This window comes from Cydia pomonella, chromosome 12, assembly GCF_033807575.1.
Source record: "Cydia pomonella isolate Wapato2018A chromosome 12, ilCydPomo1, whole genome shotgun sequence".
Lineage (NCBI taxonomy): Eukaryota > Metazoa > Arthropoda > Insecta > Lepidoptera > Tortricidae > Cydia > Cydia pomonella.
In genome coordinates this window covers 8,384,476-8,401,245 of record NC_084714.1, presented here as the reverse complement: position 1 = coordinate 8,401,245, position 16,770 = coordinate 8,384,476, and the positions used below count along the sequence as shown (strand labels likewise).

At 37.7% G+C, this 16,770-nt stretch overlaps 2 protein-coding genes across 2 annotated transcripts; both read right to left on the bottom strand.

Annotated features, from left to right (window-relative positions):
- Nucleotides 1-977: 977 nt before the first annotated feature.
- On the bottom strand, nt 978-6,810 carry LOC133523415 (uncharacterized). The gene is made up of 7 exons (XM_061858974.1): nt 6,359-6,810; nt 5,018-5,183; nt 4,099-4,211; nt 3,678-3,770; nt 3,245-3,375; nt 2,051-2,137; nt 978-1,350 (listed from the first exon to the last, which is right to left on the bottom strand). The coding sequence occupies exons 1-7, from the start codon at nt 6,482-6,484 to the stop codon at nt 1,236-1,238; spliced, it is 831 nt and encodes a 276-aa protein (XP_061714958.1). The 5' UTR covers nt 6,485-6,810; the 3' UTR covers nt 978-1,235.
- A 793-nt stretch (nt 6,811-7,603) lies between these two features.
- On the bottom strand, nt 7,604-12,132 carry LOC133523178 (uncharacterized). Its single transcript, XM_061858656.1, has 3 exons — nt 11,956-12,132; nt 10,068-10,388; nt 7,604-8,317 (listed from the first exon to the last, which is right to left on the bottom strand). The coding sequence occupies exons 1-3, from the start codon at nt 11,981-11,983 to the stop codon at nt 8,076-8,078; spliced, it is 591 nt and encodes a 196-aa protein (XP_061714640.1). The 5' UTR covers nt 11,984-12,132; the 3' UTR covers nt 7,604-8,075.
- Nucleotides 12,133-16,770: the final 4,638 nt, after the last annotated feature.

Genomic DNA, 16,770 nt, shown 5'->3' with positions numbered 1-16,770 from the left:
TACGATACAAGTGCGAAAAATAGGAAATTCGCAACGAGTGGAGATAAATTAAAACACGATCGAAGGTTTTAAATCGAACCGAGTTGCGAATTGCCTATTCGCACATGTATCGTACAACATTTTATAGTACATGGTCCTTTAAATTTTCGGCATAGTTACGTAATATGCTAATGGGGAAGGCGGCTGCCAAACTTTGCTACTAGGTGGCGCCACTGGAGTTTGTGGCCTGACATTAGTTTGGCCCGAGTTTGGCCCCACCTTTTTTCTTTGAATAAATAAATTATCATAATAATTAATGGAAATGTGAGTTACCACAATGAAATAAGTTTTGTATTCATTTAATGAGATATTTATGTACCGGTCTAAATAGTTTTTAATATTAGACATGATCGGAGCTTTGAATCGTAAAATATTAACCTGAAATAAACAGAAAATCAATTTTAAATGTTTATACAACTCGGAATATAAGGAAAATGTACAATTTTCCTTGATAATTTAAGCATAATATTTTCGAGTGAACAGTACAAAGCCAAATATACTTAACCTTTCTATGAGGTCTTTTTTTTCCCTTTTACGGATGCCTCGCGTTCTCGTGATTTTAACTGTGTTACAGTCAGACGTCCATATTTTTCATGAGAATCTATTTTATTGCGTTAAACAGACGATTATTACGTACATGGAAATATCCTACATGCTCCTGTCAAAACAAAACTTTTTTATTTGAATGGCTTTGAAAGTTTATCCGAGAGTTTCTCGGCCTCAGATACAAAGTTTAATACTTATACAGAGAGTTTAATTATGAAGTTTTATTAAACATTGGTTTATTAAATACAATTTTTTTTAAGTTATAAATTTCATACGAGTTGGTCGAGTTGTCTCAAACTCTAGTGGCGCCATCTACAATTAGCACCATATGTACTGTAATAGTACATTACTACAAAGTTTAGTCTAACCTCGCGCCTAGTAAAACTTCAAAATTAGGGTGCAATAGTGTTTAATATGGGTGACATCGAAAAGGTTTTACTTTTATTTTGTGACATTATCAACAGTGAATATTTGTAACAGTTTATTTTATTAGACACGTCGACGTATCGAACTTAGGCTCAGACGGCGCGTGAACTCGCATGTGAGTTTAATTACATTGCGGACTATTGAAGTTACATCCGATTCAGTCGACCGATCAAATACCGCAATGTAATTAAACTCGCATGCAAATTCTCGCACCGTTCTAATATTTACTCGACGAGGCTCTCCAGCTCCCTGCGTTTCTGCTTGAGCTCGGCGTCGGGTTGGTCGCGGGTGCGCGCGCCGACGTATACTCGCACGTAGCCGACGGGGGTGTAATGATCTCTATAACAACAAATTATCTATTTTAAATCAATATAACAATATATATGTATAGTATAATCTTGAAGGATACCGTCAACCGGGGTGATTTGGGATACAAGCCGGGATTGGCATTTACCACATATATGTAACACATAATAACTATTAAAACTTATATCGAAAGACTTATAATAAAGAACTTTACTAAACTTATTACCTAAAAAAGGTATATATAACTTATTCCTTATACACGGTGTTTTTGTAAGTCCGTTAATTTCAAGGGTGCATTTCTCAAAGAAACCGGTGCTCTGATTGAGTCCACTTTAGCGATAATAAATGATTTATTTTTATTTGAACCGTGCGAGCCCTACGAGCGTATGCACTTGCCTTAGGGCCTGTTAACATAGGTATTGATTTCTGTTTAGTATGAGTTTATACATTTGCTACTAACGGCAAGTACTATATCGGACGGTCGATATTCGCAAAGTCATTGATATATCATATATTTCAATTGTATGGTGAATTTAGATATAATGTCCGTGTTATAACAACGCTATTAGATTTTACAAAAAAATAAAAAATAAAATAACTATGCCATTCTGTTTCCTTGAATGTAATTAGCCATACTCCGAAGTTAACGGACTTTAAAAATAAAACACCGTGTATATACCAATTATAGATCCATATATCAGTAGTTGTTATATCGTTGTTATATAATACTCACCCGTGGCCAATACGAGTGCGCGCGCGCAGCGCCTTTAGTGGAAACTTCGCCATGCAGTGGAACAGGAGGCGCTCCGCTATCTTGAAACTGAAAAACATTAATCAATATGTTAATGACGTTGATGGCCAATAAACTAAACAGATCAAGTCAATTGTGGTGTTGTCTAAGAGCAATCTTATATTCGGGAGCTGAATATTTCAAATCCTTCTTTAGTCGCCTATTTTCAGTTTTAGCACTGCTAGAATGAGACGTAACTGTGCATTGAGTTATATTATATGACACGTGTAGAACGCAAAACCTTAACAAGCTTTCAAACACCGCTTTTAATGACATTGGACGTTTTATATGAAATTCTCTAATAGGTATTGTGCCATATTGTTACTAGAGGCATTTGGAAGGCAGGGGAAAGCTCTGCGCAATTCATCGATGCATCGCCCTGTGGAACTGAAGGCCGACCGCTAACCACGATCGACGTGTTGCCTTCCTGCACACTTACGTACGAATTTACAAGTGCGACAGAGAGGCAACATGTAGAAGGTGGTTCGCGGTAGGCCCTCTGAAGTAACTGCAATGATCTGTCTATGGTGCTACGGTAATATTGTTCTCAGTGTTCTCTCTTTGAACGTATTAAAATTAATTCGTCTTTTCCACTTTGACGTTTGTGTTTATTTGATGTCAAATAGCAGAGGCCTTTTATAAAGCAAGGGGATTACTCATGAGGGTTGACGAAGTCCTTTCGTACAACGTCGAAGCCCTGCGTCTTGGCCATCTCGTTGAAACTCTTCGCTAACATCATAGCTAGGCCGCACCGTCGATATTCTGGGATAGCATTTTAAAAGTTCTAATTTAGCAGAAACTGAAGAGATTTACACATGTGGATGATGCAGTTCATCCGTATGACGTCGAAGTCCGTCTTGGCCCCATCTCGTTGGAACTCTCCGCTAGAATCGTGGCTAAGCTGCGCCGTCGATATTCTGGGATAAATGTTGGCATTTTAAATGTTCTAATTTAACAAAAACAAAAGACTTACTCATAGGGGTTGATGCAGTCCATCCGTACGACGTCTTTGCCCTGTGTCTCGGCCATCTCGTTGCAACTCTCCTCTAGTACCGTAGTTTGGCTGCGACGTCGGTATTCTGGGATAGCTGTTAGCATTTTAAAAGTTATCATTTAACAGAAATTCAAGATACTTACTCATGGGGGTTCATGCAGTCCATCCGTACGATGTCGTAGCCCTGTGTCTCGGCCATCTCGTTGGAACTCTCCGCCAGCATCGTGGCCAAACCGCGCCGTCGGTATTCTGGGATGACCGTTAGCATTTTGATCTGGAAGAGCCATTTTAAGTCAACTTATTTGACACGATTTTTTTAATGCCGTCGAAATTCATATGATATTATGATCTCAATTAAAATAAGATGCGCAAATTTTATTAACTACGATTTTTCATATCACAGTCACGTCTGAAAATATCGATACGAACAAAGTGCCAAAAATAGGTATACACATATTTTTGGCACTTACATTACCTAGTTATCTTAAAGTTATTTGAACTTTAATATATTTAATAATAACTTCGTAATATCTACTACATTAAAACCTATATACTTTTCGTTTAGTTATACATCACCTCAAATATTTTAGGGACCTTAAACACGTCCCAGAGATTTAGAGTCTCCTGTAATTTGGCAATGAAGGTCAAGAATTCTTTCGTATGGGGATCCTGTAGAAAAGAGTTGTTAGATATTACAAAATAACACCAAAAAATTCGTTTGGTTATCAATAAAAATTAAAACCCAACAGATTTTTTTTGGGTCTAATCGTAAGATACGGGAACAAAGAAGATATATATAATTCAATTAATAGAACTGAAAACGAGAGGTCTATACCACTAGATTCCCAATTTCTATCGCTCGTATTTGAAAAATAGCATATCGCCGTTTTCCACAGATTTTCAAGTGACGAAATCGAGCACTTGGAATTCAAGAATAGGCCCTGTTCGTCGGCATATCAGCAAAAATTTAAAATAATTATTTAGATAAGATACAAACTTGTCTATAATGAGCATAGTCTCGCAGAATCTTTGAGTCCGCAGGGCCGCTGGCGATGTTCACACAAATGCCCACCGGTTTCCCGTCGTAAGTCTTCGCACATACCGTGTTTCCTGTTTCAAAACGATATAAAAACTTTAATATATGAAATACTAGCGGCCCGCCCTGGCTTCGCATCGGTTACACAAAACCTTAACAAACCATCCTCAAGAATCACTATTGAAAGGTGAAAACAATAAGAAAATACGTTCAGAAGTGTTTGAGTTAATCGTAAACATACATAAATAGGTGCAGACTGACAGACGTGGCAGGGGACTTTGTTTTATAAGGTGTAGTGATTAACAATAATGAATGTCTTGCAAGTCTTGGACCGCTTTGCCATAGATATAAGGTACGAGTACCTACTCTACGATTTGAATCATGTAGATAGGTAATACTTAACCACATTTACTAGGGCGATCCCGAAAATGAAAATGGTCACTCTACATATGTAATATATAAATAATAGATATCAATAAAAATAAAATAAATATTATAGGACATTATTACACAGATTGACTAAGTCCCACAGTAAGCTCAATAAGGCTTGTGTTGTAGGTACTTAGACAACGATAAATATAATATATTAATATTGATTAATACTTAAATACATAGAAATCAAAACACCCATGACTTAGGAACAAACATTCGTTTTCATCACACAAATAAATCCCCTAACTAGCATTTGAACCCACTGGTCACTACCCACCAGGCGAGATGGGTCGCAAATAATAGATTAGAAGAAATTATTGGGTATATTATATAAATCATGGATTTAGGCTAAATTTGGACGTTTTCAAGTCAGTCAACATTTTTCTGTTAAATTAGTGTAGGTCCTAACATGATAGAGACGGCTCTTCGGAATGAAAGCTTTACGAACCTTGCTTAAGAAGACTGTAGAGATATTCATCGAGAGCGTTGTCTTGCATAACGTCCAGGCCATGAGCACGAATGAGCACATGCTCACTCAGATAGTGCTCTTTTAGTATCTGAACTGCTTGGTGATACTGCTTTTTTAGTATCGGCTCTATAAGGATTTTGCCGGGCTGAAACACACATTAATAATTTATGTGTTTTTATGAAATAAAGTGTACAATTTTGAAATAAGTTATTTAAATGCCGGCGGTTCGAGGCCTCTGCTGCGTGTAACAATAGGTAGATTGTTGTTGTTGTCGTAAGGCACTCCAGAGGTGCAAAGGGCCTTCACAAGCTCGCGCCACGCCTTCCTATCTTCAGCAACCCTTCTAGCCTCGCTCCAGCTCAACCCGACCGCTCGTAGCTCACTTATGATGGACCATTGCCAAGAGTATACAGGGTGCCCGGAGCCACGGCTTCCGTCCGGCGGTGTCCAATAGGTAGGTATGCATAAAGGAAAAAATATTAAATAAAATCCTTACCGACAAAAGCAACTAAAATCATTTCGACACTGAAATCAGTATATATGTACCTAAAGGTAATGTGTCTGTGTTATTTTCGTAACCGAACCTCTACGCTCTAGTTGTCTGACACAAATAAATTTGTAAATATCACCCTGAATACCCTGCTATACGTACTTATTATTTACTGGGAGGCTAATACAAGGTGGTCGATTCTAATTTAACGATTATACGCTTTGGAACTGGTTTTGATATGAGCTTGACGATCGTCTTGGTGGTTGGCACACATCTCACTGTCATGCACGACTTTCACTTCATTTCGCATGCACTAAGTAGCCGGCCTAGCCAAGGTGACAAACTCTATCGCTTCGACTACGAAACGCTTTTTGTCTATCACTCTTCCTTATTAGTTAGAGCGACAGTGACAGTTGCGTTTCGTGCAGTACGGAGCGTAAGCGATTTGCATGTTGGCTACGCGGCCTGTATGAGTAATTCTCAAGCTCCTATCAAAAAAGTATTATGAGATCGATCTGCTCATTATGATATCTGCACATTTTGCGATCTTCTACTCTTTATGAGATTTGCACATTTTGCGATCTACTCATTTTACGTAGCCTGTACATTTTACGATCTTCTACTCTTTATGAGATTTGCACATTTTGTGATCTGCTCATTTTACGTAGCCTGCATATTTTGCGATCTTCTACTCTTTGTGCTCATTTTCATTTTGCGACTTGGACATTCTGCTATCTATCCAAATTTTTATACAGAATCGGGCAGAGATTTAGTTTGAAACAAACACTGGAAACATTTACAGTTGTAGTGTCTTATGCATTTTATTTTACCTTTTCTCGTTGCATCAAGTCTTCAATACCAAGCACATTGTGGCCAGCGAAATCTATTTGTCGTCTGTTCGTTCGAAACTTTTTTAAGGCGGAAGGTAACCATTTTGTTAGCTTTTGGGCAGACATCCGGTGTTAAAACTATACGATAATTTGGCGGAGGCTGCTTTGAAAAGAATTCGGTAATTCACATCAATTTTAAGACATTGTTGTCAGTTTGACTGAATGGAAACTACATATATTATATACTCTTTGGATGGGAAAAGGGTCAAATAAATGATATATTAAAAAGGTCATTTTAGAAAACAGCTCCTACTAATGCTGTTTTATACAGCAGTATTCCTTAAGCCTGATTTACATACGTGCTGAGACTTGCCAAGCGTCAGGGACGCAGTTAGAGGGAGCAAACGATATTGTTTTCTCATTCCCTGCGCCACAATACTTAGATATATATCATATATATATGATTTAAAAAAATCCAAATCATTGACAGCGCACTTCATTCCGTCAATAACGGCTAAGTTCTTAGCTTCTCTAGCGCCACTCTGGAGAGATTTAGATTATATTTATAGCTGACACTGGACCAACACTGGACACTTGCAATTGTTCTCCCAAGAGAGTTTTCTCCTTACCTCTACCCCCCATAGTGACAATCAAAAGAAGTGACAAACAACAAAGTTTAATACCAGTTTATCAATCATGTCCAAGAGATGACCGTGATATTCATAATAATGTTCAGCTAATGATATATTATGTGCCTGTGTATAGCGTGGAAGAATTTATTGTGATCTTGATGGAACGTAGGTAAGAAATCATTATTTTATTCATTCATAGAAGAATAACTAAAAAATCGAAATATAATGGTTATGATTTTATAATAATTTCCGCACGTGTAAAGAACGACTTTTTTTAATACAGTTGCGATAAAATAAGAAAAACAACAAGTACTTTTTTATGCATGTTCTATAAGACAGAAACAATTGTAAATATAAAATATTATACTATTATTACCTAAGTATCGTTATTTACGATTATTTGTGTATCGTATATTTAAATTGTACGATAACAATATCGAATGTTGCCTTCTTAAAACATTCTTGGTGTAAAAAAACGCCTCTGCTTTGACAGGCGTTTCGGCAGCTATTCCGTTCCATTTAGACAACTTATTAAGAACGGTATTTCAATATTCAATATTAAAAAATAAACGTGTTATAATGATAAAGAGGTAAGTAATAATGTAATAAAATATGAAATATGCTTATATTTATTATTTTTACTTTAACAGTAGGTTTTATATTGATTATGACTTTTAAAGGAAACTAACATTAACACTCATAATAAGTAGTCATGAATTGGAACAAGTGGAAAAGTAAAAAGCACTAGTTCGCGAAATCCAACTTTCCGCACGCCAAACAGCTACGTAAAGTAGTACTTTTTGAGCAACTGTATTATAATAGTACATTAACATACAAGTGCGTAAAATAGGAAATTTGAAACGAGTGGCGATAAATTAAAACACGACCGAAGGGAGTGTTTTAAATCGACACGAGTCTTGGTGGATCAGACACTGGTGAAAGAGCGTTTACGGATTTTTAATTAAATATTACCAAAAAAAAATCTAAATGGCGGCCATTTTTACAACTTAGTAAAAAAGCAGTGAAATTGGGGTTACAAATTAGTGCAGAAGTAGGACAGAGGCTAGTAAATGAAACTCCATTGCTTATAGCAAGGCGACTCTTAATTTTCTAAGCCGGTCCTCCGAGCGCTCCTTCTTGGGTGCCTCCTGGATAGCTATATCCAGCAGTTGACGCAGCAGGTTGCTGGTATCCACGTTAGTGTGAATGATCAGCTCGAAGATCTTCAGGTGGTCCAGGGCCTTCCAGTCCTCCTTGTGGTTCACGGCGACGGTGAAGAGCTCGCTCATCACGTCTCGGGACCGCTTTACCATGTACATGAGGAATCCTTTAAAATAAAAATACATTTTAGCCTTTGCGAGCCCATCTTGAAGGGTCGCCATGCGGTGTTATAATAGGTAAATGAGACCGAAACAGCTGCGTCCAGATTTAGGACCGTACTATTATATAGTTCCAACGATCATGTAGAAAAAAAAAACAGAAATTTACAACTTGAGAACCTCCTCCTTATTTGAAGTCTGCGATTCAGGATACTTGCGAAGCTGGAATCATTTTCGCTTCATATCAGAAAACCCATGTTGTCGGCTATGACGTACTCGTAGCTCTACATTCGTAGCTTTACAATGAATGAGTATAATAGTAATAGTACTGGGTGGATGGATATCGATGAAGTAGAGACGTATTGTCATATAGATTTTCGTACATTCATGCACTCTACTGCATGCACATAATTATATTGCTGTCTCGTCCATGATTCTGTTGGTGCCACTGTGCGAGCTTGACAGCAATATAAATATGCGCGCACAATAGAGATGGCAACAGGCGGGTCAATGTATGGTATATATAGGTCAAGTTCTTATTATGGATATGATTTTACAACTGTCAACAGTCACATTTCTTCAATCAGAAATGTAATAGACCGCGAGCCAACAAAATAATGGTTAACGGCTATGTATGATGAACCCTCGTGGACGTCAGCCGCCGCCCCGTTGGTGGGTTGAGCAGTCACAGAAACACGTAAAAAAAATTGTCATCGCCTCCCGTTTGATACTTTGTCAGATGATAGTTCAGATGCTAACGTTTTATTTTTTAATTTAAAACAGCATCTAAACTATCATTTGACAAAGTATCAGCCGGGAGGCGATGACTGACGAAATATGCTCCTGGCCCGCGGTTATTTGTTATAACCATTGATAATGATATCAATACATTTATTGTCTTATTAAGGGGGTACCTAACGCCAATGACCTTCGATCTGAATCCCTTAGTTTTCTAATGTTTTTTGTAGCTTATCATATTATTAGCAACGACCTTAAGCAATATAATATACCATATTTACTTTAAAGTTTACTGTCTTCGAGATATTTGGCATCAAAGTTGAACAATTTTAGGCCAAAAAACTGGTTTACTGGCCATAACTTTTGTGTTAATTAGTTTAAAATTAAAATCTCTGACCAGTTTTTAAAGACGTCAAAGACGAACCCAAATGTGTAGATTTCGTACATGTAAAATCCTTCACAGCGATCTAGTAATGAAAAAAGTGTTTTTTTAGACAATGTTTAAAAAAATGAATTTGAATTTTGTGCATGACATCTCGCTTTGTGTGGTAGGGCACAACGGAGCGGATGTTATTCCAAATCTATGAGGCCAACTGGGGAAGTACCTCCACCTTACAGAAAACCGCAACCAAATAACACTAGACCCTACTCATGTCTCATAGTGTTGTGTTCCTGCCGGTGAGTAAGGTTGCTAGAGCTCAACGAGGGGGGGGGGGGGATGCTAGGGTCGGCAACGCGCATGTAACTCCTCTGGAGTTGCAGGCGTACATAGGCTACGGAGACCGCTTACCATCAGGTGAGCCGTATGCTTGTTTGCCACCGACGTAGTATAAATATATATATATATAATAAGTGTTCATTTCGTAAAATCCGGCAGACCAGAATGGAGATTAAAGATTGAAGAACCGATAGACGTTTGTCTTATAATTCTATCTATAGTGCAAATGTAGGAGTAACGACTCAACTAGTCAAAAATCGACGGAAACCGCGGGGAATTGTGTGTAGTACACTTATAATTACCTATTCTGTACTCCGTTGTTCGGTTATATTGCGCTTTTAAATCGTCTATACCAGCCAGTTCCTTGCGTGCATCGTTTATCGTCTGCTCGATAATAAAACCAATCTTTTCCTTCATTGTATTATCCATTACTTTATTTATTTGGTCCGTGTCTGCGCCCTGTCTTCTCGCTTGAATCTGTTTCATTGAGCTCAAGGGTCTGAAAGGTTTGACTTTGTATCTCTGATAGAGTCGCGATCTGAGGTCCAAGCGATTGATATATTCTTTTGGTATGTCGATTAGTTTGATACCATTACTCTGGTATATTGTGATACATATTGCACCTGTAATATTAATTAATACGTTTTATTTTTATGTAAATGCATTCAAATAGAAGCTTCTCGATTAGTGAGTTATCAGATTGATATATCAGCATCAGAAGTAGCTTAAGCGCGTAATTATACAATACCTAGTTATTTGTTTTACACGAAGGGGAAAGTTGTTGTATTGCTCCTCGTGTTAATAATGCAACGAATGATACCCGAGAAAGCGAAAGATTCCAAAATTGATCAACGAGCGTAGCGAGTTGCGAGTTCTAAAAGTGGAAGAGTAGCGTTTCTAGGGTTTTTAAGGCACGACGGTTAAACAATCTTTGGTACAGAGCGAAAGACGACATTTTTCACCACACCAATGCAAGGAAAATACTAACTGTAAAACATTACAAATAAAACCAGAATAAATAAATATTAAATTATATTATAGGATACACAATAAGCTCAAGAAAGTTGTGTTGTGGGTACTTGGACAACGATATATATAATGTACAAATACTTAAATACATAGAAAACATCCATAACTCAGGAAGAAATATTTGTGCTCAACACACAAATAAATGCCCTTACGGGGGTTCGAACCCAGGACCATCGGCTTCATAGGCAAGATTATTACCCACTAGGCCAGACCGGTCGTCATACTATAGGACATTCTTACAAATTGACTAAGCCTCACACTAAGCTCAAGAAGGCTTGTGTTGTGGGTACTCAGACAACAATATTATATGTATATAATGTGCAAATTCTTAACAATTGGCTACTTGACAGTTTTTTGTAAATAATGTCAAACGATCATGATTTTCCTGAGGATCAAATGTCTATATAGGACTCATGGCATTTAAGCAACGCAAAGGTCAGAAATGAGAGTTAAAGTCTGACGCCCGCACTCGACGATTGAAACGCCTCTAACAAAATGACAATGTGATGTGACGTCACATTACATAGGTTTGTCCTAAATGTATGGAACATCAAGGAAATTGTCATTTTGACCCTGAAATATTGCGTTTTTGTGTATAGTTGTCATACAATTTATTTTTCAATAAAATGTAAGGAATCAAATGGATTCATTTTCTTTTCTATTTTTGAAAGACAGAAAAAAATCTTTTTTGAGACTTTGGAGCTTTGTATTTTTTTATAATCTCAATATATTTTTTTAAATTCCACTTTTTTATAAAGGATGGCTTATTTTCTATCCATTTAACAAAATTTTGTTATAATATTCAACATGTGTCAAGTACCCAATTGTTACAGTAAAGTTTATCTATTTTTTTTTTCATTTTCTTAAATACATAGAAAACACCAGGAACAAATAAATACCTGTGCTCATCACACAAATAAATGCCCTTACCAGGATTTGAACCCAGAACCATCGGCTTCATAGGCTGAATCACTACCGACAAGTCCAAACCGGTCTTTCGAATGGATGCTAAATAAAAGCGAATAGAGACTTTACGGGCTGGTGCGGTGAAAAAAAAACTAAAATCTCTTAAATGGGGAAGGACAGTGTAGTTGTTTTTAAGCACTTCATTGAGCTTCTTCTGCTGTGTGTATCTGCATAAAAATAAATTAAAATACTTACATACAAGGAATGCGATCGATTTCTTCATTTCCCCACTCGTTCAATATTACGGTGCTCATTGTCAAAGCATAATATTCAGCAATTATATATTAATGTGCATATTGTGTTGAAGAATTTAAGAGGACTCTTACATTCAATCATATAATATTATGTCCCACATGTGAATTGAGCTGTAAAAGTACACTTTATGAGCTCGTTTTGAGCTTAACGAGGGTGTGGGGTATTAGGGTCGGCAACGCGCATGTAACAACTCTTAGTATAGTCAAGTTAACGAAAAGTATGGAAGTAAGTCGTGTAGTCGTGCTTTTTTTGGATTCGTTAGATGGCGCAAGTAGATTATTTTCCCCGAGTTGCACCGTTTCTATTATGTACGGAAGACCGTTAAATTTTAGGTATAAACTATAAAGTGCCGTAATTTTGGAGTAAATTAAAAGCTATTGGGTTCAAGCTAAGTAGTGTATAGAGAACACCTTGGTGCATAGTATATCTTAATTAAAAAGATGTGCAATGTATGATACCCTAAAAAAATTGTTTTTTTCGATTGCGGCTCGAGGATAAGTCAGTCGGTTGGTGCAATCTCAAGTTAAGCTTTTTAAAGCATTATAAACATTCAGTTAACTTTGCACGCCTGGGCAAATTATGGAACATGTATTTTTAATTATTTTGTACATTGTGCTTCGGGGGAAATTAAGAGAGACGTGAAAATTTTAAAAACGGTACTTATCTAAAGACACTACATTTGCACTAAATAAAAAATAGATTTTTTTTACCGGAAGTTTGTTAAAAATTAAATAGAATTAATCGCAACGAACTGCAAGCGAAGGTGGTTGGCCGCACGCGGCGCGGGGCGCGCGGGGCGGGGAGATAGCGCAGCGCGCAGCTAGGGTTTGCAATATCCGACAATTTTTCGGATCCGGATTCATAGAAATAGGATATTAAGAACGACTGTCAAACTTCAAAAGTGCGACCAAAAATGAAATGCAAGTTTGTGCGTAAATTGTCTATGTGAGATCAAAAATAGTGATGTCATGTTGTATTAATAATCTATCGGTGTTTGACCGCTTTATCGACTACTTATTCAAATGTGTTTGATTGTATAAAAAAATGTTATACGAGTAGGTATGAAGGCGCTTCCCTTAGGGTCATATAGGGCCCAAAAGGTGCCTTTGATGAAACCAGCACCATATTTTAGTATGTTGTTAAGCATGTTATTTTGACAAAAAAAACCATCGGGAGACAGTTTCTAACGTGGTTAAGTCACCAGTTATGACGTCATCAAAATGGCCGGTGCCGTGTTCAGAATATTGCGTATACCACAGAAAGTATATCACATGTAAGCTTGTGTGGGGTGTCATAAAAAGCTAAATTAAATGCGCTACATTATCGTTTTTACATTTGACCTTGTAAGTACCATAGGTTGCGAGAAATTTTAAGTTTTATTTAAACATGACAGTGATGATGTTTGATTTGAAGACATGGACAGCCTCAAAAACACCCGACTGAAGTCCCGAAACGCGCCAGCGAAATCCTTTCATACCCATGACCCGACATGGAAGGCCAGTCAAGCTTGGATGAGGGACTGGGAAGCCCAGCAGCACAAAAATGCAGCAAACCCCTTCTTTGAGCTCAGCACACAGGAGCGGCCCAAAGGGTTTAAAGAAAGCCGCCAAATATGGTGCAGGCTTAACCGTCTGAGAACCGGTGTGGGCAACTGTGCGTACCTCTGGCACAAATGGGGGTGGAGCGAGTCGGCGGCGTGCGACTGTGGAGATCCGGAACAGACCATACATCATATAGTTTTTGATTGCCCCATCACTAGATACAACGGACCTGTCGAAGATTTTAAAGAACTGACAAAGGACGCGAGTGTATATCTGCAAAACTGTAAATTTTAATTTGATGTAATCATTATTGTAAAAACCAGTGTGTAAACGCCATACGATAAATAAATAATTTTCCCGAAAAAAAATCCGTTTTTTGTTTTCATCAACTTTACTAGTAACTTTACAGGAAAACATTGTATTAAGATATGAATGCTACATTAGTAAGCTATTAAATTCCATTAAAATTTTGAAAATCGGTTTATAAACAAGCAAATTACACTATTTTTGTTCCATACCGGATGACACCACCAAGAGTCGGATGGCTGTTTCAATACAATTTGCAAGGCAAATGATGTTTAAGTAAAGGTAACTTGCTGAACGATATTTATAGTAAAGTAATATTTTCGATAAAAGTATTATTATCAAAATTAAGAATACTGAGATCGTTTTATTGTAATTTACTCCGGATCTAGCTAATTAAAGTTACACACTAATTAAAAAAATTTTTTTTTACGTGATATTTTGTCCCAGAGCATGCACCTTCGCATGCGCAAAGCATAGTGTATTTAAATCCGTGTTTTACTCACCCACACCTTGTACAGCGTTCTTTGCACTTGCAAGACAATAGCTCCTTGCAGCTGAGACTAGCATCAGGAAGGGTTTTCTACAAAGAGGTGTACGCTGGTCCATCATTTTTCTTTCGCCAAGCCTAGTTGCAAGAATCTAGCATTTGTGGGTCGCTATTCAGGTAAATTGGTCCCAATGTGGGTCTGTTAAGCCCTTTTTATATGCTGTAAGAGAGCATCCTGTTGAAGGAATATACTCGATCGCTCTGTTTTTAGGGTTCCGTAGCCAAATGGCAAAAAACGGAACCATTATAGATTCGTCATGTCCGTCTGTCTGTCCGATTATTTCCTAAACAAGATCCTCCTCGCAGTATTTACATTACCTATTTGTGTCACTACTGGGTGTCACTACTATATGTAGGGTTTGCAATTAGAATATTGTGATATTCTAATTATTCGAATATCCACCAAAATAAATATCCGAATAAACGGATTTAGATAACACAGAAATAACAATACAATGATATTATCCCAACCAATTTTAAATGATTACTTGATTATTATAATAGCTAACATAATGTTATCTCTAAAACCGTACTTAATAAGGAGGATTTATATCTGGATTAGCTGGTGCATAGTTGGAAATACATCCAATGCCTCACCTCGTGTTCATTCGTCATGAAATACTAACTATGAAAGCAATACTTACTTACTTCACTGGATCAGTGACCCAAAAAGAATCTTGGCCTTTGACACAAGTACAACGTCACTCTGCTCTATTCTGCACCACTCCACGCTAGTTGGATACTCCGAGGGCGTTTTAGGGCTACATCGCTCCTATCTTCTCACAGCCCGATTCTCTCCCGTCCAGTCCAAGTGACCAAGTCTGCGAAGTCGTGCGGCTATAATCTCGCTAATTATATTGGGTGCCGCAACTAGCTACTCTAGCTCCCTATTTTTCCTACGCTTTCATCTTCTCTATCTTCATCTCTGATAGGTCCCTGAATATTCCGCCAGAATTTCGTCTTCTTAACTAAGAACTTGTTCTTTTTTTTCTGATTCAGAGTCCAAGTGTAATACTTACCGATGCCATTCATCAAAATATAATTATTGTCTTATAGACTTGAATCATGGACAGTCTACTGATCAGCTTGGATACTAGAACTCGGTGAAGCGCTGCTGAGCATCTTAGGGCATTTTGGATTCGAACATCTATCTCCTCTTAGTCCTCTTCCCGATTACTTTAGGTAGGTCTTTTCTTTTCGATCTGCGGTGGCAGCATGGTCCTATTGTTATCACTTGTCACTATGCCCTTCATGACAAATGATAAAGAGCCGACCATCTTAGCCCTATTCATTTGGAGACATTCTAGTGGTTGATTATCAGACCAATTTTCTCTCCTTCCTACTCTACTATCCTAGCCTTGGCCTCCAGGTCGCTTTTGTTTTGAGCCTATAGCCCCAAGTCATCAGGATATCCAATGATCTAATGTTTGCATTAAGCAACATTCGCATTCATTGTATAAAGTTACTGCGTGACATGATGTACTTATCAAAATCGATGTGCTGTTAGTATTTGAATTGCTTAAATATATGAAAATACTATATTTAAATGACAAAATTATTCATAAATTTCATTAGAAAATTGTTTCGGTTGTAGGTCAATAACCATATTTAACGGATCCGTAATATCCGGATCTTATGACCCGCTAGATCCGGATCTTATAGTTGACGGATATCCGGATATTTCGGATATCCGGATCTCAAACCCTACGCGCAGCGATTGTTCCGAGACAGTTTGTTTGACACTTTTGACGGGCAACGAGCACAAATCTTTCTTCTGGCATTAAAACGGAACTATTGTTTTAAACAATCATTGAGTGAACTAAGTAGTCTAACGTTTTCGTAAGTATATGGAAAAACGCGATTTTTCGAATTTAACAAACATTGAGCGTACCTGTATTTAATTTGTTGACTGTCTGTCTGCATACTCAGAAACCTTTTACGAGAGGTATGGGCATTGTGAATGTCATCTCGCTCTGTGTGGTAGGGCACAGCACAGCGGATGTCATTCCAGATCTAGAGCAGAGCCCAACTGGGGAAGTACCTCCACTTTACAGAAAATCGCAGTCAAATAACACTAGACCCTACTCATAGTGTTGTGTTCCTGCCGGTGAGTAAGGTTGCCAGAGCTCAACGAGGGGCGGGAGGGGGTTAGGGTCGGCAACGCGCATGTAACTCCTCTGGAGTTGCAGGCGTACATAGGCTACGGATACTGCTTACCATCAGGCGGGCCGTATGCTTGTTTGCCACCGACGTAGTATAAAAGAAAAAAAAAGCTCAATAAGGCTTGCGTTGGGGGTACTTAGACAACGATATATATAATATATAAATATTTATAAATACTTAAATACATAGAAAACACCC